The sequence below is a fragment of the Penicillium riverlandense genome (assembly GCF_028828495.1).
Source record: "Penicillium riverlandense strain IBT 135883 chromosome Unknown utg000003l_segment0_segment0, whole genome shotgun sequence".
NCBI classification, from domain to species: Eukaryota; Fungi; Ascomycota; class Eurotiomycetes; order Eurotiales; family Aspergillaceae; genus Penicillium; species Penicillium riverlandense.
In genome coordinates this window covers 4,357,134-4,381,937 of record NW_026643196.1, presented here as the reverse complement: position 1 = coordinate 4,381,937, position 24,804 = coordinate 4,357,134, and the positions used below count along the sequence as shown (strand labels likewise).

General features: G+C 51.6%; 9 protein-coding genes across 9 annotated transcripts; 6 read left to right on the top strand and 3 right to left on the bottom strand.

The window, feature by feature from the left end:
• Positions 1-1,044: 1,044 nt before the first annotated feature.
• N7474_005382 (uncharacterized protein) lies at positions 1,045-1,491 on the top strand (the record flags this gene model as incomplete). Its single annotated transcript, XM_057196797.1, has 1 exon — positions 1,045-1,491. One exon carries the CDS (start codon positions 1,045-1,047, stop codon positions 1,489-1,491), a length of 447 nt encoding a protein of 148 aa, XP_057054193.1.
• Positions 1,492-2,795: 1,304 nt separating this feature from the next.
• N7474_005381 (putative multicopper oxidase) lies at positions 2,796-3,863 on the top strand (the record flags this gene model as incomplete). The annotated part of the gene is made up of 1 exon (XM_057196796.1): positions 2,796-3,863. The coding sequence occupies one exon, from the start codon at positions 2,796-2,798 to the stop codon at positions 3,861-3,863; it is 1,068 nt and encodes a 355-aa protein (XP_057054192.1).
• A 3,418-nt stretch (positions 3,864-7,281) lies between these two features.
• On the top strand, positions 7,282-8,547 carry fhpA (flavohemoprotein; the record flags this gene model as incomplete). The annotated part of the gene is made up of 1 exon (XM_057196795.1): positions 7,282-8,547. The coding sequence occupies one exon, from the start codon at positions 7,282-7,284 to the stop codon at positions 8,545-8,547; it is 1,266 nt and encodes a 421-aa protein (XP_057054191.1).
• A 242-nt stretch (positions 8,548-8,789) lies between these two features.
• N7474_005379 (uncharacterized protein) lies at positions 8,790-9,873 on the top strand (the record flags this gene model as incomplete). Its single annotated transcript, XM_057196794.1, has 3 exons — positions 8,790-8,833; positions 8,963-9,530; positions 9,805-9,873. 3 exons carry the CDS (start codon positions 8,790-8,792, stop codon positions 9,871-9,873), a joined length of 681 nt encoding a protein of 226 aa, XP_057054190.1.
• Positions 9,874-10,418: 545 nt separating this feature from the next.
• Positions 10,419-12,867, top strand: rgd1 (putative Rho GTPase activator (Rgd1); the record flags this gene model as incomplete). Its single annotated transcript, XM_057196793.1, has 7 exons — positions 10,419-10,742; positions 10,815-10,868; positions 10,931-11,537; positions 11,588-12,283; positions 12,333-12,571; positions 12,627-12,697; positions 12,756-12,867. Coding segments are annotated over 7 exons (2,103 nt in total), but the record flags the coding sequence as incomplete, so codon positions are not given.
• A 793-nt stretch (positions 12,868-13,660) lies between these two features.
• On the bottom strand, positions 13,661-14,753 carry N7474_005377 (uncharacterized protein; the record flags this gene model as incomplete). The annotated part of the gene is made up of 3 exons (XM_057196792.1): positions 13,661-14,141; positions 14,214-14,321; positions 14,395-14,753. 3 exons carry the CDS (start codon positions 14,751-14,753, stop codon positions 13,661-13,663), a joined length of 948 nt encoding a protein of 315 aa, XP_057054188.1.
• Positions 14,754-17,191: 2,438 nt separating this feature from the next.
• On the bottom strand, positions 17,192-18,044 carry N7474_005376 (translation initiation factor eIF1; the record flags this gene model as incomplete). The annotated part of the gene is made up of 4 exons (XM_057196791.1): positions 17,192-17,469; positions 17,530-17,622; positions 17,706-17,780; positions 18,017-18,044. The coding sequence occupies 4 exons, from the start codon at positions 18,042-18,044 to the stop codon at positions 17,192-17,194; spliced, it is 474 nt and encodes a 157-aa protein (XP_057054187.1).
• Positions 18,045-18,575: 531 nt separating this feature from the next.
• N7474_005375 (translation initiation factor SU) lies at positions 18,576-19,169 on the bottom strand (the record flags this gene model as incomplete). The annotated part of the gene is made up of 2 exons (XM_057196790.1): positions 18,576-18,714; positions 19,120-19,169. 2 exons carry the CDS (start codon positions 19,167-19,169, stop codon positions 18,576-18,578), a joined length of 189 nt encoding a protein of 62 aa, XP_057054186.1.
• Positions 19,170-19,853: 684 nt separating this feature from the next.
• Positions 19,854-24,653, top strand: N7474_005374 (mediator of RNA polymerase II transcription subunit 12; the record flags this gene model as incomplete). The annotated part of the gene is made up of 4 exons (XM_057196789.1): positions 19,854-20,415; positions 20,471-21,068; positions 21,127-24,298; positions 24,324-24,653. The coding sequence occupies 4 exons, from the start codon at positions 19,854-19,856 to the stop codon at positions 24,651-24,653; spliced, it is 4,662 nt and encodes a 1,553-aa protein (XP_057054185.1).
• Between the last annotated feature and the right edge of the window lie 151 nt (positions 24,654-24,804).

Here is a 24,804-nt window from a genome sequence, read left to right as displayed (position 1 = left end):
TGCGTCGATCGATGTACCTTTGATGGGCCATGTCAATTAACAGTAATGACAGCGTTCTACGCGCAGTCGATAAAGTCTATCAACAGCAAACTTGCTCCGAGGGCAAAATGGATTGCCATGTACATCTATGTCGGGATTCCAGGATGGATCCATAAAAGTTATGCAACGCTAAAATGCTTTTGTTTTTTGACATTCTTGGCATTGTGCGTTCATTTCGCTTACTATGCATTCTGTACTAACTAAGTTATTAAAGAGATAGCTCGATTATATTCAGAATGCCAGACATCTTCTATCTTGTTGATTTTGACCATTCCCGCATCCCGAGTCAGGTGATGAGTGGCCAATCAAGGATCCACTTGGTCAGACAATCTAGAACTCATGTCCTACGTATTGTGCTGTATATCTCCAGACCTCGCGGCCGCTGCTCCTTTCTATCTATTTGCAAATTGAAACTACACCAGAACGCTAGGTGACAGTAAATCGGGCGCCAAAAAGGGTTGGCTACCTCGAATGCCATTCCTGCGCTCTTTTTTCAGGATCTTAGCAATCCACGAGTCATGTGATATGGTTAAATTGGGTTCTTCTCTCCTCCGTACATTTATGTAGTTAGCGATCTAGAGGAGGTAACTCAGGTAGAGATAGGGCCGAAATGTTAAGGGGCGAAATGTTAAGGGGCGAAATGTTAAGGGGCGAAATGTTAGGGGCCGAAATTTATGGTGGAAGGATGGGGCCAGAGCAGAAAAAGAGCGGCCCCCCAGCGGAACGACGATTTACAATTGGTATACAACCCGCAAATACCCATTCGAAGGAAGAAGCCTAAACCTCCCTAAATCCTTCAATAATCTAATCAAGTACTAACCAGGTTAGAGCTAACCTATTAATAGCTCAACTAATTTCGAGCCATGTTCAACTAAAGACCTAAGAACGATTGTATTATGTATATAAAGGTTTAGAACCCTCTGAGATGAGAACAACTACATTTTCGATAATCGTCTTCACCCATCGCAAAATCACTACGCACCGCCAGACCTCTAAACTATCAAAATGAAGTTCCAAACCTCTGCAAACGTCGCAATCCTTCTAGCTACTATAGCCTATGCCGCACCCTCCAACCGAGCCGCCAGACTCATTGCAAGAGATTCAATTAACGACTGCGGCGCATCCACTTTTGTCGACGAGACTACTGGTGGTTCCCCCACCGTCTCTGACTGCCAACAAATGATGGCCAACATCGCCGGCGGCGGATCATGGGAAGTCCTCGATACGACCCAGAGACAGCTAGTCCAATACGGCACCTGTGCGTTCGGCGCCAACCAAGATTCGGATGGAGGGATTATATATGTCGGTAACCAGGATATCATTGACCTAGTCACCACCGCTATCGATCTTTTCCAGTGGGAAGGACTAGTAGGTGCCAAGGGTGATATGCCCTGCAATATTGTCGGAGCTAGCACTTCGAACACTACGTGGGGTCTTTATTACAATAATTAGGTAGTGAAGCCGGTCACTGTGAATGTTATTTTGTTTTAGCCTTACAGACTAGGCATCAGCCTGATTGATGGTCAGGACTCCTATATTTATTCAACTATTTCATGTTACAGTACTATCTATACCTCTCTGAGCTATTACACATGGGGAATAATATATGTGGTCATGAGGAACACTACGATGATTGATTTTCTGAGAGCCGGTGTGGACGTTGGCAATACAGTAGTATACCCATTACTGATTGAAGACACATTAGCAGACAATAGAGGGCGGGAGCATGTCTAAATCTGGAATAGCGCATTTCGGGTGAGGTGCAAAGAAACAAGGTGTGAGAGAACAGAGGTATATGTGATTTCGAATATCGCTGTACAGTGATGTTCGAAATCAGCTTTACTACCATCCCCTCCAAGTTCATCTCTGAACCCTAGGCTCAAATGCGCTAGTCCTCATATGTTGTGGTCGCCGATTCTTGGCCTTATAGACCGCCTTCCTGATATATTTTACACGAACCTAATATACACACGCTACCTCTATGCCCAGTCCTCCGTGATTACTGAGTGATATAGGCTTAGAAGTCCCTTTAGGCGTTTAGGCTTGATGATAGAAGTTTGTGGTGCTTGAAAATCCCCATGCCTCCTCCTAAGCCTTCCTTTTTCATGGTGTACATTGTTAGAATACCTACTATGCCTGAAACACCCTGCAAAGGTATCTTGTCTTTTCCACGTCCACATGATGTAGGACGATGGCACATTTTACCAGTCACTATTTGAAGTATTGTACGGTGTGAGCGACGGGGACAGAAAAAAACTGTTTATACCGCGATGCCTCTCATCCAGTCATCCAAGGTCAATATGAGGTTCTCCGCGGAGAAACTACGAGGTATAGGATCGTGCATGACGTAAGAGACTTTCAGCTAACTAGTTAGGCAATTCTCTCTCTTAATGCCTTGGGATATATTGGACATCACTAATTGAGATTTTTTCTTAACTTGTGGACTTGTCTTGTCGTCTAAGCCTTCACCGAGATTCTGCGCGCGGCTATAACAGACAGTGATGTTTGGAATAGCTCCTAGGTTGACACTGCCGACTAGAGTATACTGGTGTTATAACTCTTACTCCACAGTGGCATCGAGATGTATTGTTTTGCCACAGGTTTTCTCCAAAACTACTGCGAGATGGCACTCCGCCCAGGCTAAATGGAAACCTCTTTCCAAGAGCAAGAGTTACGAATTCGCTCGGGTTATGGCATTTATGGTGCCAATGGTGACTAGTCTCGTTATATATAACCAACTGGATGGCCCAATCAGGATGGACACAACCCAGCCCAGCAAGTCCAATACTTCAAGTCAGAATTCGGCTACTCAGGCTACAGACGCAGATGAGGAGTCCACCGACATAACCCAGCTTCCTAGGGAAGAAGCACTACTCACGACTGCACCATATGTGCCTGCACCTATTACGAGAAACTATCCGGCGCTTGTTGAGGTATCACTAGTTACCTCTACAAAGATGGAAAAGTTGACGAATCAGCACAAATACGACAAGTGGAACTTCAACGGCTCAGTTCCTGGGCCTTTTATTCGCGCCAGAGTGGGGGATGTCGTGGAGTTATCACTGACGAACCATGATGAGTCCGGAAACCCGCATAATATTGACTGCCATGCCTTCCTAGGGCCTGGAGGAGGCTCTGCTTTGACTACGGCTGGAGAAGGACAGACAAAGACTGGGAGGTTCCGGCTCCTATGTCCAGGTCTCTACGTTTATCACTGCGCCGCAGCTCCTGTACCGGTACATATTGCGAACGGCATGTACGGCCTTATGTATGTGCAGCCTACCGAAAACCTTCCGCCGGTAGATCATGAATACTACGTGATGCAGAGCGAATTCTATCATGAGCCACCTGAAATAGAGGATAACGGAAGTCCATCCCCACATGTGGAGTTTTCATACCCGAACGCGTTACGCGAAGAACCAAGTGTGGTTGTATTCAACGGACATGAAGATGCGTTGACGACGGATAAGCCACTCAAAGCTCGGGTGGGAGAGTCCGTCCGCATCTTTTTCGGGAACGCCGGACCGAACCTTACCAGCTCTTTCCATGTCATTGGAAGTAACTTCAAGAAAATCTACCGGGACAGCGACGTTCTGAGCCCACCAGGTCAATTCGTGCAAACTGCCAGCGTTCCCCCGGGGGATACGACGATTGTCGACTTGGAAATGCTAGTTCCAGGGACATATACATTGGTGGATCATGCAATATTTCGTCTGGAGAAAGGTGCTGTTGGGTATTTAAATGTTTCAGGGCCTCCCCAGCCAGATATCTATCAGAGTACGGAACCACCGGCTCCTTGTGTTGGCTGCAAACTGCATCCGTGAATGGCGTCTATAGTTATATCCCGTGGGGACGTCTGCTTCTAATTGGACGTTTATATTCGAGGAAAAGACATAACGCGGTTGTTGCAAGCCGCTCGACAAACTGGTGAGCGAAGGAGCCCACTCAATTGGGAAATACGCAAATAGTTTATGGATTCTGTGTCTACTGAAATTCCCGAAAGATTTCATGCAAGTTGGTCCCCAGAATCACCACGCTGTGCACGAAAGATTCTATGCTATTCTATGTGGAAATATTATGTTGTAGCAATGGCTAATTATTGTTCATTCCCGTTAACTGAGAGACAAGCCACCATTACATGCTCCAACGGAAATCAGAAGGCAAAGTGCTGTCAGCTTTTAGTCCCCATCGATATCCTAGGGAAGACCGTTGATATCGGAGTTGGGAACTGTATGCAACGTTGTCAAAGATTAAGAAACATTCCATGATGGGAATATCCGTCTTCCTTGACCAGAAAGGGTAGGATTATAGGGTCCATATTGGTCTCGCATATCTCTCCCCCGTAGGAAATTGCAGTGGCCCTGTATGCCGAAGAAGCAAGCCAAACAGACAAGCCAGTTGCATCCAACGCCACGTAACAGAATCATTCGGAAGTCCGTTATGACATGTTTCTTGGTGGGGAATGTAATAACGGCTGATTTGAAGGTGGAATCAGAGAAAACACCCCCATCTGCCCTCCCACTATGTATTAGTATTGACGACAATGGGGATGGGATCACGTACAGTCAAAGACAATGCAAACGACAAACAGGGATCCAGCCAGGTTTCCGAGAAAAAGTCACTGCTCAATGGATCAACATCTTCTACTAGGGCAGCCAGCATTGCAGCGCCGCGACGGTGGTGTACTATTCTATGCGTTAGTCTGGGTTTTGTAGTACTGCGACAGGAAGACAGACCATGAATGAGCCAGTGAACAGGTCTGCGCCAGTCAGGATATCATGCACAACCTGTAGGGAAAGACCAAGGCGGCGATGCTCTGCATCAGACCCGTGCCATTGTCCTGGAATCATGGGGTGCATTGGTGCTAAGGGCAGTTCCGCACGCAAAGGTGAGCAGACAGCCGGGGACACAGAGCTCATGAACATCTTATCAAGGCGCATGTTACTTTTGTCCACGCCTGCGCGCCTCATGCCTCAATCACCTCTATCGATGAGTGACAGAGTCGATATTCATGGTAGTAAAATAGGAGTGAAAACTTTATTGATTTCAAAAAAAGAAAAAGAAAGGAAGAAAGAATGCTGCAATACGGGCCAGAAAGTGCAAGACATCTCTACTGTTCAAATACCCGGACCCTGACCATGATGCTCTCGCCTTCTTATTCGCAAGCACGATCTCCCCCTATTGGCGCTGGCCGGAGAAGCGCTACACCCGTCTCTCTCGGTATAGCCGTGGGAGCTATTGAACTGTGATAAGACGATCTATAGCTGTCGAGGGCTCCTTATGTTCATATCGTGAGAAATAACATTCACTATCGTCGAGGGTTCGCAGCGACAGATCAGGAGACACGTTAGATCGCGCGACTGGAGACCAACGACGAGCCAGGATGTCCAAAGTTATTGATTGGGCCCGATAAAGAAAGTCGAGGACATCTCCGCGGAGCGAATTTGTCCTTATCGGCAGTCTAGATACGATTAAGTCCTGATCGTCATATGCGCGCCTCAAATAGACACTTTCTTGGAGCAGTTGGAAGTTGGTGGCCCGGAGTTCGCGATTTGCCTTTCCAAAAAAAAAAAAAAAAAAAAAAAAAGGGATTGTCGACATGCTTGGAGACACAGTGCTCCCACAGCAGTCGGTAAACTCCCACAGGATGTGCAGCCTGGGCGGCAAATCCCGGGTCTTCTTGGTCTAGCCACTGCGGCATCTCGACGACTGGTGGCAAAGGCTCAGACATAGCATGCTTCTCAATATCGACCAGTTGTGGCACAGGTGAATGAGGCCCGTATCCGTCGCGGTCTCCAAGGTCGCATGCTGGACACCTTACCTACTATGAATCTTGGGCCGGTGCATTGATTGACCAGAGTCCCATGTTCACGTAGCGGAGCTACCCCGGCAGACTGTGCCCATGATCCTTGCTTTTGCTCACCGGCCTACTCTGTCTAGTCCCGCTTGTATTCCATGATAGACCTTCGCGAAGGGTAATAATTTAAGCATCTCTGTCAAGGAACGAGAGACTTTTTATAGCCGGGACCCTAGCGAGTCTGGACGGTGTGGAGCTAGAGCCCACTAAGAACAATGGAGATTGCAGAGGAAGAGCGATACCATATTCCACAGCAGAGTAAAAAAAAATCAGAATATCACTCAATTCTATGACTCCAGTTTCATGATGCAGATTATTACTCTCGGAATCGAGATACTGAGGACAGAATGGCCGACTTTGTGTAAGCACTTGCAGAACAATTACAGCGATCCATATGGCATAGCACCATGCTGGCTACCATTCACATCAGACTGTGTAGCTCACTTCTATGCGGTCTGGGAGATAGCGCCGTAAGGTGATTTATTAACCGATGTTCATTTGTTGAAGCATTATTTGTTTATTTGACTGTCGTTTTATTGGCTCATCTGCATGCTTGGAAGCTCTGTCAATGAACAGTAATCGCAGCCTTGTGATTGGAAGGCATCCTCGACCGCACAGTATTGGGGCGTTGGTTCGGCACCGGCACTTTGTTCCTAAACATTCTCGTCTGTGGCCTGACCGGGCTGGGCCCAGAGCGTGAGACATCGGTCACACCGAGATTAATTATTACGTGACCACGAGCACAATAATTGTGTCCAGTTTCAATTCGAAAGTTCTACTGTCGCTTTCTGACCGAATGTGCTGATCCTTTCTAAGGGTGCCATCCGCAACTAGGACATGCGGACTGACAGCTAATCCACCAATCGTATTAGATTGATAACAAACGAATCACTGGACGGGCATAGTTGGAGAACAAGGATAAAAAAAAAGCAGAAGATACGTCCCCAGTTGAAATTTGCCCAAGGCGGCGGGCGCGCCGTTGGGCCTGTGCCGAGATTTCCAGGCGGGCATAAGCGCGAAGAGCGCCACTGTGTTCCTGAGTACCTTATCGTATTCTCTTCTCCGCGGAGATGCTTGTTTCTCTTCAGGACAACCCGAAAATTTCCACTCAATCAGCTTGGCAAATAACGGCATCAGGCACTCCTAGCGGGTTTCATAGATCCCGAAAACAATGTGGCCGAACTCCCGGAGGGAAAACCCACTTCAGGGTCTACGCGACTGACAGTTAAATACCGGATCCACAGAATGTCGTCGACAATATATTTGACCCATATTCTCATTTGAGGCGTGGAGATATAAAACTTTTTCCACGGAATTTACCTTATTCCTTATACCCCTACATATTGACTGGCTGAAAGCCATCAACACCATCGACACCATCTATCATGGGTTCTAACGCGGGTATGACATTGGACCAGATCCAACTCATTAAGGCGACCGTGCCAGTGCTGGAGCAACACGGTGGGACAATCACCACCGTCTTCTATGACAACTTGCTGAAAGCCCATCCTGAGCTGAACAACGTCTTCAATACCGCAAACCAGGTCAACGGCCACCAACCTCGCTCCTTGGCTGGCGCTCTGTATGCGTATGCCTCGCATATTGATGACCTGGGAGCACTCAGCCCTGCGGTGGAGCTGATCTGCAACAAGCACGCTTCGCTATACATTCGGCCCGACGACTACAAGATCGTCGGCAAGTACCTGCTCGAGGCAATGAGTCAGGTTCTCGGCACCGCGTTGACGCCAGAGATCCATGCTGCATGGGCAGCGGCGTACTGGCAGTTGGCGGATATCATGATCGGCCGCGAGAACCAGATCTACCAGCAGAGCGAGGGCTGGACGGACTGGCGCCAGTTCAAAATCGCAGACAAGATCAGGGAGTCTGACGAAATCACCTCCTTCTATCTTTCCCCAATCGACGGCAAGCCGCTTCCTCCTTTCCAGCCAGGCCAGTATATCTCGGTAAAGCTGGATATTCCTGCCCTGAAATACGCGCAGTGCCGTCAATATTCGCTCAGCGATAAGCCCTGTCCGGACTACTATCGCATTAGCGTGAAGAAAGAGCAAGGGCTCAATGCTGCCGAACCGGGATCCACCGCTTATCCGGGCTATGTCTCGAATATCTTGCACGACACATTCAAGAAGGGAGACACCATCGACGTTTCGCACCCATGTGGCGACTTCTTCCTCTCTTCGACTAAGCCTGAAATGTCACACCCAGTCGTGCTCATCTCCGCCGGCGTGGGACTTACCCCCTTGACCTCCATGATGAACACTTTGACTACCCAGTCGCCCTCCTCGCAGCGCCATATTCACTTCATCCACGGCGCACGCACTTCTGGGGTGCGAGCCTTCAAGGATCACATATATTCACTCATGAAAGAGCACCCGAACCTGCAGACGAGCTTCTTCATCAGCCAGCCGTCAGTGGAAGACAAGCAAGGCGTGGACTATCACCACATCGGACGCGTGGATCTGGCCAAAATGGATTCAAACAAAGACCTCTTCATCGACAACCCGCACACGGAGTACTATATATGCGGCCCTGACAAGTTCATGACAGACATAGAGGCCAGTCTCAAGGCCCAGGGAGTCAGTACCGACCGCATTAAGATGGAACTGTTTGGCACTGGCGGTGTTACGCGCTAAAGGAGGAATCTATTACTTCTCTCTTTGGTTTATCTTACTTAGCTGTTGGAAGGTGTTGCTTCTTTGCTTTTGATCCTTCGACCGTGGCGTTGGCATTTATCTCCTCTCTATATAATTCTTTCCGAATTCATGATTAATGACAATCGTTTATCTTATTATACCCGAGAATTGGCTTTTGGATGACAACGTTTGTTATATTTTTATGAAGCCCAAACCACATCGGACGAGTGGGTCTGGCCAAAATGGATTCAAACAAAGACCTCTTCATCGACAACCCGTGCACTGAGTTCAGCAATGCTGTAATAGTCACGGTGCTTCCAGCCATTTTCAGGGTTAACTGAGGGTGGTTAAAGGGTAGTTCAAACGGGATAGATTCAACAGGGTAAATTTGATGCGCTTGGAAACTCCCCGACAGCTACGAATACGACGTGCAAGGCGATCAGCATCGGCATCTATCGCATCTGGTAGGCTGGTACCCTGGCTGGAGCATTTCATCGTACCAGAACGGGTACACGAACGAGACGATCCAACGCGCGGTGAACATCTCGCTCACGGATAGGGGACCGGGCATCTCGGACTCCAATGCCGGCTGGGAGAAGGTCTGGCGGTCGGCGTGCTGGGCACGGCTGAATGATACGGAGAAGGCGTATTACGAGCTCCGGCTGGCGATTGATATGAATATCGGGCAGAGCGGGCTGGATCTCTATGCGAGTGGGGATCCGCCGACGGAACCATTCCAGATTGATGCTAATTTTGGATATCTGGGGGCGGAAGGGGGGGGGGGGGGGGGGGTGCTGAGTATGCTTGCTGTGTATTTTCCGGGGGGTTATGAGGGTTCGGGTTCAGGGGATGGAAAGAAAAGGGTTGTGGTGTTGGGGCCTGCTATTCCGGCGGCGTGGAAGGGTGGGAGGGTGAGAGGATTGAGGTTGCGGGGTGGCGGGAGTGTGGATTTCTCGTGGGATGATAAGGGAATTGTTAATACAGTAAGTACTACTGGGATTGCGAAGAATGTGAGGTTGGTGAATGTGGAGGGAGGGAGTCTACATTGAGCGATGTCTTTGCCTGGTGGATCGATATCAGACATATTATTATTGACTCAATACTACCAAGTGGAGAAAACAATCACAATGGGCCAATCAACATGGTATCTTATTAGGTAGCAAGGAAACAAAGAGTAGGCCAGAAAGATTGCAGATCGTCTCAAGGAAGGAGAATATTGAAAGCTGGAACTATGGCTCCAATACCATGACGATTCAGGGCAAGTCGGATGTTGAGTGGCTCGAACAGCAGTTGATCGGGCCTTCACAATTGCATCAACCCTCATAGTTACCTAAGTGGAATTTACATCGCGTTGTGATAGGCAGTGTATACCCGTCAGAGGGAGGATCTATGATGGAAGACAAAACCTGACTTAGGGCTTCCTAGGCATGCTGACCATCTAAGTTACGTCACATGACGTAGTGCTGACTAAACTTATAGTCCAATGGAGTGTCAAAAGTACATCCCATTGAGTTCAGCCGCCCATAAACTATCAGTTATTATTAGCTTGGGGTGTAAATAGTTATAGTGGTACTGTCATCAATTGGGTGTCCATGATACGATGATTTATTATGAATTATTTACACATACCTCGGACACATGGATTCGTGTTGTCTAACGGTGCAGATCGCAAGCCACAACGACGACTGTGGCTGAGCAGCCGAAAGCAGTCAACGGCCAGGAACAAGTGGATATTTTGTTTCATTATTTGTTCCTAGCTGGAACAGTCATAATTCCAGACGGCGAAAATCACTATTATCCCAACCTTGACCCAACAGGCTCCAGCGTTTAACACGACTAGTATTTTCGAAGTTCGTTATTGATCGGATCAGCCCCAAAGCCGCCCCACCGTGTCATCGATAATTATAGCTTGGGCGACAACACTTCTCCTTCTCTCACTCCCTCTCCCTCTCTCCCCCCCCCCCCCCCCATCTTCACCTCTTCCCCTCCTCCCTCCCCCTACCCGCCTCATGTCCGACACGGCCCTCCCTGAAGGCACTGCGCTGCCTGCGCTGGCGCCACGAGACCCGGATGCGCCCCCATCCAGCGCTGGTCGCTCGTCGGTTGGGGCCTCCGCGCCCGACCAACCGCCACAGGAGACGACGGCCGTCCCCGATGAGATCAAAGCTCGTCTGGACACAGTTGTCCACTCAGAAGTGAGTACTTGGCTACACTGCCTGTGCGCAGCTATGACAGGGATAGTTACTGACAGAACGTGTCTCATGCAGATCGGCGTCTTCACCCTCCTGACTCGATTGAAGCAAAGTGTAGCCTCCGCCAGAGTGCGTCACTCCCATAAAAAGGACACCCATAAATTCGCATGCACTAACATGTACGGTCACAGGAATTCTCGACCTTCTTGAAGAAAAGAGGTGCACTGGAGGACGAACATGCTCAGGGGCTGAGGAAGCTGTCCCGCGCGATCGGCGATGCGGCCTCACGCAACGAAAACCGCCAGGGCACATACAGCTCCAGCTACAAGGACATCCACCGACTGCATGACCGGATGGCCGATCATGGCCAGCAATTCGCAGTGTCCCTGGCCAAAATGGCCGACGACATGGCCGAGCTCGCCACCAACGTTGAACGCGGTCGCAAGCAGTGGAAGCAGACCGGACTTGCTGCAGAGAAAAAAGTCGTCGATGCCGAGGCGCAGGCCGAGAAGGCCAAGGCCAAATACGATACGTTCGCGGAACAGTACGATCGTGTCCGCACGGGAGACAGGCAAGGAGGCAAATTCGGACTCAAGGGACACAAGTCTGCCGCTCAGCACGAGGAAGATTTGCTGCGCAAGGTCCAGAATGCGGACAGCGACTATTCGTCCAAGGTCCAGGCTGCTCAAGAAGCCCGTCGGGAACTGGTGGCTACGGGTCGACCGCAGGCCGTGCGCGCTATCCAGCAACTGATTGAAGAATGCGATTCTGGTCTGACTCTGCAGCAGCAAAAATTTGGTACGTATCGTCTGCGCGCTGTTTCTGGGTTATTAACTAACTGTCTGCAGCCGTTTTTAGTGAGAAGCTGCTACTGGGACAGGGTATGTGTGTCAGCCCGCTGAGGAACGGCGAGACCAACGGGGCGCTGGCGCCAAAGAGTCTGTCCGAGGTGGTACGCCAGGTGGACAACCAGAAGGACCTCCAGGACTACATTTTGAGCCACGAAGGAAACCCAGGTGCAGTCGCCTCGGAGGAAATCAAGTATGTGCGTCATCCGACACTCGGTGGATCAACAACTACTGCGGCACCGTCACAACCAAGCGCCCAACCCAAACCCCAGTCGACCATGCCCCAGTCGTTCTCCCAGCAAAACCTGGCGTCGCCCATCCCGCAACCTTCGCCAAGCGCTGGAGCAAAGCAACCACCGTATCCGACAGAAGCGGCACCGCCATCTGGACCTCCACAAGGTCAACCTCCCTATCCTGTTTCAGGACCACCGCCTTCTGACGGGCCTCCACCACTGGGCCAAATGCCGGGCCATGTACCAATGATGATGCCACCGCCCAAGAGCAACCTGCCTCCGTTGAAACCGGTTTTTGGTGTATCGCTTTACGACCTGTACGCCCGCGATGGAACCGCCGTGCCGATGATTGTGTACCAATGTTTCCAGGCTGTCGAGCTGTTTGGATTGAACATGGAGGGTATATATCGCATGTCGGGGAGCGCCAACCATATCAACCACATGAAGGCTGTTTTTGACAACGGTGAGTTCAAGATATCAGTAATTGTCCCGCAGCGCTAATCGTTTGATAGACTCGTCGCAAGTCGACTTCACCAACCCGGAGAACTTCTACCACGACGTCAACAGCGTCGCAGGGCTCTTGAAGCAGTTCTTCCGGGAACTGCCCGATCCTCTGTTCACATCGCAGTTCTACGCTGATTTCGTCAATGCTGCTCGCATCGATGATGATATCCAGCGCCGAGACTCGCTGCACGCTTTGATCAACAGTCTCCCTGATGCGCATTACGCTACACTCCGCGCCATCATTCTGGTTCGTCTTTCTTTCTATCATGTTGATGCACCAACACTAACTCACCGCGCCGCAGCATCTCAATAAAATCCAAGAACATTCTTCCCAGAACCGCATGAACGCAGGGAACCTCGCCATTTGCTTCGGGTATGTCTCCGCCAACTATCCGGACTGTGTACAATCTCTAACATCCTATGTCATGCAGACCAACCCTCATGGGCGCCAATTCCGGAGGCAACATTGCCGACGCGGGCTGGCAGGTCCGCGTGATCGAGACCATCCTCGTAAACACATTCCAGATCTTCGACGACGACTAGATGTGACGCCCCCACCCTTTGTCTGTTGTCTAGCGGGAGTTCCGGCCTTTTGGCTCTCTCCAGCATTTTCTTATGTGTGATATCATGTTTCAATTGCTGCCCCAATGTCTGCCTGCCTATCTAGTCTACAACCCCACCCACTATTTCTTATTTTGTTGCTGTTTTTTACCTTTCACCCTACCTGGAGACGCACCGTACATACGCATAATGCCCCGGTTCCACTCCTAATAGCCTGTCCCGTCATGCCCTGCCCCGTCCTGTCCTTTTTGTAATCGCTAATGCAAGTCGATGAGCGAGAAAACAAACATGCTCTTTTCTAAGATGGTGTACAATGTAAGGGTCGACTTAGGCTCTGCCAGGAGATACACATAGTAGCTGTACATCAAATTCGACAGTAGAGTTGACGATTGAGGGAGAACATATATTGCTATGGTACATGAGTTGATAGATCTCTTCTATATCAAGTGCTTCTTTGGAGTGTACAAACAGGGAAACGGAATCGCTTCAGTGGAACAAAATTGTAGTAAAAACTCCGACCGAAGCGGTTGAGCTGGGAAATGGTGGAAATAACACAATCGGTATGAAAAGGAAGATTGGTCGGTTGATGGGAATCAGAGACCAATACCCTCTGGTTGATGCCAGGAACAAAGAAACATAGTCATGACCAACTTGTGGAATAGGCCTGCTCTGTTTTGTCGAACCGTTGTTTTGGCGTGAATGATGCAGGAAATTCAATTCCCATTCTGGCCTTTTATGGCTCAGGATGTTGAGTGTGTGTGTCAATCCCAATACTTTATTTCATCCCTGAACCCTCCCGGATAGCCGAAAGACGCTCGGTCAAGGTCAACCCGGGCTTAAAATAGGGATCGTTTAGAAGAGTGTGCAGGGTCGTCGGGCTGACATGACCCCAGACCTGCCACCCAGAATCGTTGTTTTGCCAACGGATCGACTGGATGACCACATACTCGGTGCAATCCTGCTCCTTAGAAGCGGGGGCGACGTCCTTGTCGCCAGGGCGAGTGGACCTTTTGCTTGTGGCCTGGCGACTGGTGATGCGTAAGACGATCTGGCGGATACCCGAGTTGGGGAGGTCGGGCAATTCCGACGCTCGATCTGACATGATGCGCAGTCCTGTGAAGTATGTGCCTGGGGTGCGGAGGTACTTGAGCAGAGACCAGGTCATTTCCTCGCCTTTGGGACGAGCCTCGATTTGTCCGACCAGGTTATTGGCAAGGTTTTGGCAGCAGATGCGACGGATTTGTTTGGTATCTCCTCTATCCACAGCAAATTAGCACCATACTCTCTCACTCTGTCTCTCTAGAACGGGGTTTGTGGAATGCACTTACTGTGCAAATGCGGTGTACATATCCTTCTGCAGAGCGCGCGCAATCTTGCGTCGTTCCCGGAATTGGAGTGGAAGGTTATTGCCCTTACTTTTGCAGTATAGGATCACTCTGCGCAACAATTAGCCCTCCGGACATAGAAAGTCGATTGCATCTCCCGCAGTCCGAGGACTCGAAAACTCACGAAGCAATATCTTGAAATCTAGACTTCAACCACGTCCATTCCATCTGTAGCCTCTCCCGGGGCTTTTCGAAGATCGAAGGCATATGCCTCCACAACGGCCGGACAAAGGTACCCGGCATAAAACCAATATCATTGGGCAATTCTGTCTGCTCCATCTGTCTGGTGCGTGTCTTCATCGAGGGCTGGCTTGGGTTCTTGATCGCCATGTTCCTGTTCGGCCGCATTGCCCAGCGCTGGGGCGCCTGCGAGAAGGACCGGCATTGGTAGGAGGCCGCGACGCGGAAGTGAATGAAAGTTGCACTGCTGGGTTGTGCCGACAGCAGGAAGCTGCCGGGCGGCAGCCGGAGTGAAGAGGCCATGGCGAGCAAGTGTGCTGGAGGAAGAAAAGGGAATCATTTTGATCCGGCGCGGACCACTGGAAAATCCGCAGAGATCACGTGCCGGTCGCGATTCTTGAAGGACTAGACACGACACTCGGTCCTCGTCTTGGTTGCTGCGAGCAATTGCTGATTTCCGGTGATTTGCTTTGCAGTTTTACAGCTGCAGATCGAGTCCAGCATACAGGCAGTGCCGCGACTCACCACTGAAAATCTCATACCGCGCGTTAGAGGTTCCTCCCCCCGAGCTGTCAACAGCTCGACGACACGTCCAGACCCTCGCTCCTTCGAGAGGACTTCCAACACCCTCTCCACTCCTTACACCTAGTCTTGTGCGGGCGGCCACACATGCCGTGAACAAAACCAATAGGCTGGCTCCTCCTCGACGTAATGCGTCTCCTCCGCCCTACTCTTCACCACCACCACTACATCCCGCTCTCACACCTCGCGGGTCCGACCTAACTATCCCGCGATTCGTGTCAACACCAGCCGAGCTTCTCTATTCTTCTTTCTCCACACCCGCACCACCTCGTCACTCCAAAGCCGTGGCGTCCTCCCCGGCATCAACCGTTGTCCCGCCGTCCCCGCCGTCCCCGACCTCCTCCACCTCCCAGACCCCTATCAGCAGCGATGCCGGCCACGGAAAGGCGTCTGCCCTACACCCCCGTGTGGCAGTCATTCTTGGCGTGGACCGCAGGTGGTACATCCCCCTGCTAGTGTGCCGCGCGCTGAGCACCCTGCCCGCTGCTTGGTGGGGGTTGCGGTGCGCGTTCACGTTCCTGGCGGAGCTGCTGCATATTCGGCCGGGGATGGGACGGGAGGGATGGGCGGCGGTGATTGTTGGGAGTGTGGGACAGGAATGGGATGTTGAGCGGAGGTTTAGGGTCACCGAGGTGGCTTTGGCTATTATGTGGGTATGTAGGGAAGCCATGCTTCATTGCCCCCCATTCTGCATTCTTGAAACCGCGGATCCTTTGGTAATGTAGCTGACGCTTTTCTGCCATAGTGCTGTGCATCCGCATATCTGTCCTATTTCTTCGCGGACTGTATGATGTCTCGATGGTGCGTGTTTCCTCGGATCAGTGTTTTGTTTTATTATGTGCTGATACAAATCACCAGGCTTCTGAACTACACCCCGCCAGCCGTTGTGATCCGCCTCCTGACAACAAACGGGTTAATTGCATATATAACGTCCTGGGTGCTCTACCTCTCCGGCGCATCTTACGACCCTCGACTTCTCCTCCCAGCCTGGATCTCCATCACAACTGTACGTCTGCCTCGATCTCTCTCTTTCTCTGTGTCCTAGAAAGAAACCCAAGTACTAATACAATATCCAGACCTTAACATTCGTCTACCACGCCACCCAAAACCACGCCACCATCAAACGCGAAACTGCAGCCTCGCTCCTTGTTGTGTCCGTCGCCAGTTTCGTCAGCATGTCCTCTCTCCTTCTGCAATTACACCTGACTCGCGAGAACGAGCCTGAGGTTCCTGTTTTTGTTATTACTCGCAAGCTATGGGACTGGGCCGTGGCTATTTTCCTGCGCATGCGAATCGCTGATACCCGCGCGGAATTGTAGGTTTTCTTTTCTCCGCCTTGCTTTGCTTTGCTTTCGGAGGAACCGGCTACCATTTGTCTTTATTTTGTAATACGTTCCCTGAACTTGTACAGATTCATATTATTCTTTCGGGGTCGATGTTTGGCACTTTTGATATCACTTTTGCTTTTCGGGATTGTCCTTTTCTCATTCAAAGCGATCTTTGATAGATCTAATATACCATCTTTCTCGGAGTTGCATGTGCATGTAAATCTACGGGCCTGTCTACAGGGACTTCTTCAGTGGACAGTCACATTCCTTGTTGCCAAGTCAAAGTAACTAGTAACATACTGTCGATTAACAGACGGAGTGAAACTCGAAAGAACACAAATCAAGGCAGATGGTAAGGACCGACAGCACGGTTCAGCAAAACACGCTTCTCATTCAATCTGAATCTCCTCGGGGAACCAGAAACACAAAACTATTCTCCATGGTGAGAAGAGATAAATTTGCGAGCACTGGCTCCGACATCTTCCCCTGCAAAGCAAATTGATGAGAACGAAAACAAACACAAAAAAGGAACACGCGAGTCATGAATGGAAAGCATCGTCTGTCTGAGCAGATATGGGTATCTACCAACGCCTCGTTCCGTCATAATCCCATCCTAAAAATAGCGGTCTCGAGCCGACGAGCACCCGCGCTCTTCCCCGTGCAACATGAGCAGGGGGGAAACGCAAGGTGGATAGCAGTGTTCAGGTCGACGAGTGGCCCAGGTCTAATATGCCAGGCTCAGAGTGACGGGGAAATAGGATGCAGAGCATTTGATCGTTGCGAGGGCCAAATGTGCATGGCCAGCGGGATGAGGGATACAAAGCGCGCCTCCTATCCCACCGCTCCCAGGGCAACATAGACGGGGGAGAAGGGACGGGAACAAGGCATGGTGTCGGGATTAGAACCCATGGACCTAGACACGGCACAGGTGAGAATTGGAGTCATGGTGGGAGGGGAGTGTCGACGGCGACATACCTTGATGGTCTTGGCATCCAGCTCGAGGCCCTCCTTCTTGTCGGTCAAGAACTCCTGAACATCTTTTCTCTGGTCGCCCTGGAGCTGAATCACCTCGCCCATCTCCACGTCACTGACGATGGTGCCATTGCAAGCTGGAAGTGGGGCGTTAGCACGCGACAGGACTCGAAACCAAGAAAAGAACAAAAACCTACCGAACTTCTTCTTGATCACCTTCAAAATCTTCTTCTGATCAAACTTCTTAGGAAGACCCTGCACGGTGGTCAGAGTCTTACGACCATTGCGCTCTGTATGAAACCCGGCGGTTAGCAACACAGCCCCCTAAGTCTAAGCGCGGTCGGGTCGCGACCGTGTGACGGGGAAGACGTACGCTGAATCCGTATGTGGATGTAGTTTTGAGACTGTTTAGTCTCGCCGGTGTCTTCGTCAGCTTCGGCGAAGGGGTCTGCGAGGGAGGCAAGAGGGTCAGCTCAGTCCAGGACTAAATTTCTACCCCGCCGCAGCGATGGGGGACTGGCAACGTTCGTGCTCAACACCAACTGGTAAGGCTCTTAGGTAGACCAGGATAGTATTGTCTCTTGGCGTACAGAAGAAAAAAAACCACGTTGTTGTGCGGCGTAGCAGAACCGGTGTGGGGAGAGGAGAGGAGGGGAGGGTGGGAACGGTGGCGACCCAACTCACCGAAGGTCTTGAGGTTTTCGATGGACATAAACTCGGACTTTTGCAGGAAACGGCCCTTAAAAGCAGTGTTTGTAAAGAGAGTGGAGTCTGGGAAGTGAATCTCTGGAAAATATCAAGCGATCGCGCGGGAGGGTGAGAGTGCGAGGAGTTTGGGTTGGAGGCTGAATGGGTTGACGAAGAGGAAAGAAGAAGTGGGCGAGCGCCTTTTGTCCCGCGTGGCACGTGACTCGACTCGCCTAGGATGTATTACGGATGCATCTATGCGCCCCGGATGGCAAGCGTATAATATTGGTACAATAATATTATATAACACACACGTAGAAAATAATCTTCCTTCCCTTGCACGTTGGTTCTTCTTTTGCAAGCAATGGCTGTGGCGGAGAGACTCTGGTGAATTATGCTCCAGGGGCAGGAGCCGGCGCAGCGGGAGCCCGAGCGGCGGGCGGAGGCAGGAAGAGCGGCAGATAGGTCTGGGAGTAGTGGTCAGAAATCGGGACAAGGACATGCGACACTCAGGACATACCACGCCCAATGCCATCACTATCGAAAACACCGCAAGTCAGTAATTTGGTCGGTCAGAGTGTAGGACAGGATACGAACAGGACATCAGAACCGACATGTATGCCGGCGTGGAAGCCTTCTTCTTCTGCGACGGGGTTTCTGCCAACCAGGTCTGGAGAGAAAAGACGAATGCAACCCTGGAGAGGCAGCGGTTAGAACACGGAGGAAGAGTCAATGGGAATGGAATGTGCCACTGCCCACTTACCATCCAACCATTCTGCGGAGGCGACTGCTGTCAACAACAGTATTCCATCTAGAAAAGTGAGGCCGACTCACCGGTTCCTCATGAACATCTGGGGGCGAGAGGGTTAGCATGCGACGGGGACCCAGACACGCCCGACCCAGCACTTACCGCTGCCATGGGCATAGTGCTCGACATGGTTGCTATTGGATCACCTGATCAGTTTTCCATTGACGGCAAGATTCACGGAAGGGGAGGATGTACAGCTCATGTCGCCATCGCTGTCGCTCTTGGGGGGCTCGACATAGGGGATCGCTGGAGTGGGGAGAGTGGGTTAGCCTGGCACCAATGGCAATGACACCGGATGCAATACACACCGAGATCAGCCCTGCGCATGTCCTTCTTCGACATGGTGATGGTGTTCCGGGGGGGGGTGAGGAAGTGACGGGAGTGGAAGGTGTGGAGTGCGAGATAACGGAGTTGCCGGCGGAACTGGAGAACCGCGCTAGAGAGACCACACTACACGCCACGTACTACCAGGTCTAGAACCATATGACTATGATTATGGGCAAATAATTTAGCCTTAGTGTACTGCTTTTTTCACACTAACTCCATGATTACTCGCGAACCCTGTCGTCTCAGGGATAGCCGAGAAGTAAGCACAGGCCTCGGGTCGAGATACTCGATGTGGCAAAACATCAAGACCACTACTATGTCAGGCACGACGACGAGGTCCGGCAGTACTACCTACGTAGAGTAAATAACACATCCTATTATTCGTGGATGATTCGATCAAGCAGTTACCGGACTATGGAACCACTCGCCCTTCCTCCACATTCCCAAATGCCGCGGATCACACGGAGCAGCACGGAGCCTTACGTTATCACTGACCGATAAACACCTTGCCCCAAGATTACGACTTGTGCAACCGACTCACTCTCACCCTGGAGGTGTGCCTTCACTCGACATTTCTCTCGATTCCCAGCCTCGCAGTCACGTCCATGGCCATTCCTCCTCCGTGAGACCTTACCATCCAATCCACCCTCCCCTACCCAACCGAATGAATCCCTCGCTATCAACAATCATGTCCCTATCATGATCCCTCATTCCTCCACCGGCCAGCAGCCATGGGGCCATCCGCTCCGGGCCTTCAATCAGGGAGGCTCCGGGCGCGGGGACCTAGGCCAGGGCCAGGGGCAATATGACTCCCCGGACAAGTCGCAACCCTCGCAGATGTCGGGCCGATCCTCGGCCGTCGTCGACTTAGCCGATGGTCTCGAGTCGCAAGGAGAACCGGTCGCCAAACGCCCCAGATTGGAGATGCCGGGAAACACGGGCGTCATGGATGGAGCCGCTGCAGGGGCGGAGGCGAGGAGTACCCCGGGCAGTGGGAATTCACGACCACCTCCAGTCTCGTGGCGCGGCCGGCCGCTGTGGTCGTTCCAGGCAGTCATCGCAGAATTGCCTGGAGGCGAGAACCGTGGCAATGGTGCGGCATCGCCGCCTCCATTGCCTGTTCAGCCGTGGAAAACCGCCCTGGCGGAACGCTCGGCGAACCGCGATTCCAGGTCTCGGGAAAGTTCGCCCGTCAAGGATGTGCAAACGACCCCGTACCACATTGAGGTGCCTTCGGTAGCCCCAGTTCTCAAGGGAGAGAGTGAGGATTTCGGTCTTTGGTAACTGAGAGACATGATTGCTGACCCTCGCCCTAGAAATCGCCGATTTCGTGCCGTGGACCGGAAACCACCCGGAAGACCTGCTAAACGAACAAACTGCAAAACAAGGCTACTACGACCGTACACAGGTTTCGCAGAATGAATCCAATACCGCTCGCCCGGCGCTATTTTCGCAATTGAAGCATCGCGCTGGACTACATGTCCTTTCGTCTGTGTTCACCGCTACTCTTGAAAAACGACAGAATCACAACGCCGTCCATGCGCCATCAACATTCAAACCGCCGCCCCGGGTCACCCTCACGGACAATAAGCGGGAGACCTGGCTCCGGGATCTAGCCAACCCCTCTGTGCCCCTGCGCAGACTGAGCCGAACCATTCCCCACGGTATCCGAGGCAAGGTTCTGCTTGACCAATGCTTGGGTAAGTGGATTCCTGCGGCACGAGCAGTTTGGCTGGCAAAGTGCGTTGGTGCCAATGAAATACGGGCCTTTAAGCGGAAAGGCACGAGCGGTGCCTTGGCAGTCGGGTTAGAGGCGAAATGGGTGCGAGACTGGACCACGAACGTACAGCAGTTCGTCGAGGGCGTGCTCAGCGCTGCGAAAACTTCGGACTGGAAGGCCAAGATGACCTACGCGTACGTTTTCTGTCAATGGTTTTTACGGAATGAGAAGGAAAAGCTAACGCAGTGACAGGGTCGGCTTGACTGCCCGTCTATTCTTTGAGAACTTACTTGACCATGATCATTTCCTGGAGTGGTTTCTGTCGTCCTTTGAATCAGCATCGCTTAATACCATTCCTATCTGGCTCTTGATGCTTGGCATTTACTGGGAGAGCCTCATGCGATATCGCCGACGGGGTCGCCGGTTGGCCGAGATTTTGCTTGAGAAACTCCGCCAGGCTACGGAAGCCAAACTGGAAACATTACAGCCTCTCATCGACCGACTCTCTCGCTTTGTCAAGAAGCTTGTTCACGAACATCCTTCATCTGTCATACTCCCAAATTCGTGGGACGTGTACAAACATCATATCGCATCATGCCTCGACTTCTCCCAAAAAGCGAACCGCGCCTTTTTCCAATGTCTTGCAGAACGAAATACCCGGGTGCAGCGTCCTCGGCAGTCTCGCCAGGCCTCACAACGCTCTCCTCATCAATCAGTCATCCGCCTCCTTGACTCTATACGCACCGCACACGACCTTTCCTCCATCTCTTCTGCCTGTCTCGAATCCATGGACGATAAAGCCGCTCTGGTTTCCAAATTACTGGAGTGGCTCGCCACTCCCTTTCGCCACGGTGTTTGCCGGGTTTATGTCGGTGTTCGCCTATTACGAAAATGGAAAGCGGCCGGGGTCGACGTGGACGGGCATGTGCTTACGTTCCTCACACGTGCCCGGAATGACAAGAAACTGAATCTGGACAATATCTACCATGCCATCTCGGAGCTTGTCAGGTCCCAAACATTCTCGGTTGGGCGATACCTGCAGTGGTTAACGGCCAGGGGTATTACAAGAGACCTAGGGGAAGAGCAAAACTTACCTGCCGACATCGGTCTCATATCACAACTTCCCGTCAGCCGTCTTCCAGAGCACGTTGCCAATTTACGCAGTACTCTTTTGGCGCGCACGGGGCTTTCTATCTCAGACGAGGCTGCCACCATTGAAAAAGTCAAAGAGAACATCAGTCAACGTCTTCCGGGCATCTTTGACGATACCCACATGCAAACAGACATATCGCCATCTCCGCTCCCAACGAATTTAAGTTGGGCGGTTAAAGCTGAAGTTGGCCAGTGGCTACGACGTGGCGTCGTTGGGCACACCCGTGATGCTAGCGAATCAATCACTCAATCCGCATTCCCTAGCGACCTGAAGGTGGCGGTCTCTGCCTTGACTCCTGCCGAGTTCTACGGTGTCCGCAATATCCTGGAGATGTTTGGTGATCTTTCCATGCTCGCAGATGTGCTGAAATGTGCCTCAGCCTGTGACGACAGCACCGTTCTTGCATCAGTGGCAGACACAACATATTATCACTTCGATTCACTCAGCGTGATAGGCGCCGCCCCAGATCTATACCGAAGACTAGTTGACGCCTACGCCGCTATGAAGAGGTTCAGCGTGCCGAGTCTTGATCTAGTGTTCTCGCTTATCGAACTTGGGCTCCGGATACCCAGTGAGCTCAACACTGTCGCAATTCTCCGCCAAGATCTCTCGCGCATGGAGAATAAGTCGGGCATAGCTGCATCCTCCCCAGTCTCAGACCATATCGCCGACACATTCGGTGATGCGGACCCCTTGTTGCGGGAGAAGTTGGATCAGCTCCTCATGTCTGGAAACATCATGGACGAGCCCACCCTGGACACGGTTTTCAGCACTCTCACAAATCATCTCGAGTCTGTTGTCGAGTATTCAAAGCTGTCGGCGAATGACACTTGCCGGTATCTAGCACAGCTGAGGTCGTTCCAACCAAAGCACTTCGATAGTATCCTGACTCGCTGGGTCTGCGGTCATTTGAAGTCCCCTGATCGGCTCACGTTACTTCGCATTCTTCCACCACTTATCGGCGTCGGCTGTGTCACCATCCGTGCATTTTTGCTTCTTGTGAAACGGCTCATGCAATCCGAATCGGCGGCAGCGTCAATTCCTAATGTGGCAGATCTGCCCGCGGATCTTGTACGATTCCTTCTCGTGGTCTCCGACGGTGGTGAACGGTACTTGGATCTGGTTTCCTACCGCTTTCAATTAGCGCAGCAGGAGTTCCTTTCGAAGAATGCTGAGGAAGCTCTGGGAATTGTCTCTGATGCCGCAGCATCACTCAATGGCAGTGGCCCAGAGAAAAGTGAACTGGAAAACTCCATTGTGGCGTTACTACGCGACCTGCTAGTGCGCAATTCCGACTCTATAGCTCAAAACTGCATGCAGAAACTCGTCAATCAATACCCGGCAGCCATGGGTGTCCTTCAAAAGGCGCTAGGTCTTCTTCTTGGCCTCCCTTCGCAGCCGGGCTCTGTCACTGCAGAGGTCGAAAAGCTGACCACCATGGCCGATGATTTCTCGCTTCCATTTTGTCAGCTGAAGCTGCAGATCCTCTTCCACACCGACTCTCGGAATGAGGATCGCGACAGCATCGTGGACGCGATGTTCAAAACTGCCGTGGCAGACTCGAGGGCGCAGAGACTTCACTGGGTGGATCTCGTTGCGCTAATGAGCCCAGATGCCGTGCGTCAGATCCGCGAACGCGCCGAGAAAGAATTTTTCGCCATTCCACTATCAGAAGAGTCGATGCACGATCCTCCATCTGGATCATTGGAGACGGCAAAGCTGTACCTCACCATCATCGAGGAACTTTCAAGCAGCATCCCCGACTCGGGTACGCCGTCGGTGGCTTCTGTGCTTGTGGAGAGGATGGACTTGCTCCTGCATAAGATCATTGTCATGCAGAATACGGACAGGAAGATCGATGTGACGGCTGGTCAATCGCGCACAAATTTTGAGCGAACGCTCGCCTTCTGGTTCTCTGCTTTGCTCAGGATGGTTGTCATTCACCGCACCTCATTCAACCAGTCCTCTCTGGCAGTGAAGACCGGTGCTTCGCATGAGCAGACCCGACTGTTGATTTCAATCATCTGCATCGCGCTGTCGCGTCTTCCGGGTGATGTGCTACGCCTCTACCCCACGGCCGATTATTTTCACCGCCCCAATCCTTCTGAGGAATATCATCCGTGCCCAGAGATCCTGCTCCAAACTCACGCCCTGGACGTTGCCGCCTCCCTAATTGATGTGTTTCCCAATGAAGTGCGCCATCAATGTGCCCGGTACCTGAAGGAAAAGTGCCCCCCCTTTCGCCCAATCACAAACCGACTCCCGCTTCTTGTATCTGCTCGGCCCAATGGGCGAGTCTTGGCCATCTGGTGCTTCGCAGCAACAGCAGCCTGCTTCGATGCCATCCCCTGCAGCCTCGGGGTCAACTCCAGCTCCATCGCCCGCCATTGGATCTTCCGCGGCCCAACAACAGCCTGCTGCTGGTGCTGCGGCAATGTTACCCAATGGGCTGTCCGAGAGCAACAACTGCGTGGCAAATCGACTCCGTCTTCAACATCGTGGTCGAGTAGTCGGGCCGTATCCCATCCGTCCCTGGGAACTACTGGAAGATGCGGCTCCTTTCGTGGGTGTGAATGACACTGCTGTCAATCTGAGCTACTTTGATGCAAGGCGCGTTAGGACTTGATCCTGCGTATCCTTATGATTGAGCACGTACCATTGACTGCTCTATACATCCTCCTCTACCCAATACATCCTCCTCCCCCGCCTATCACCAACATACATTCACATCCCCCGATCCACCACTTCCACTTCCTCCTCCCATATACCTGCCACCT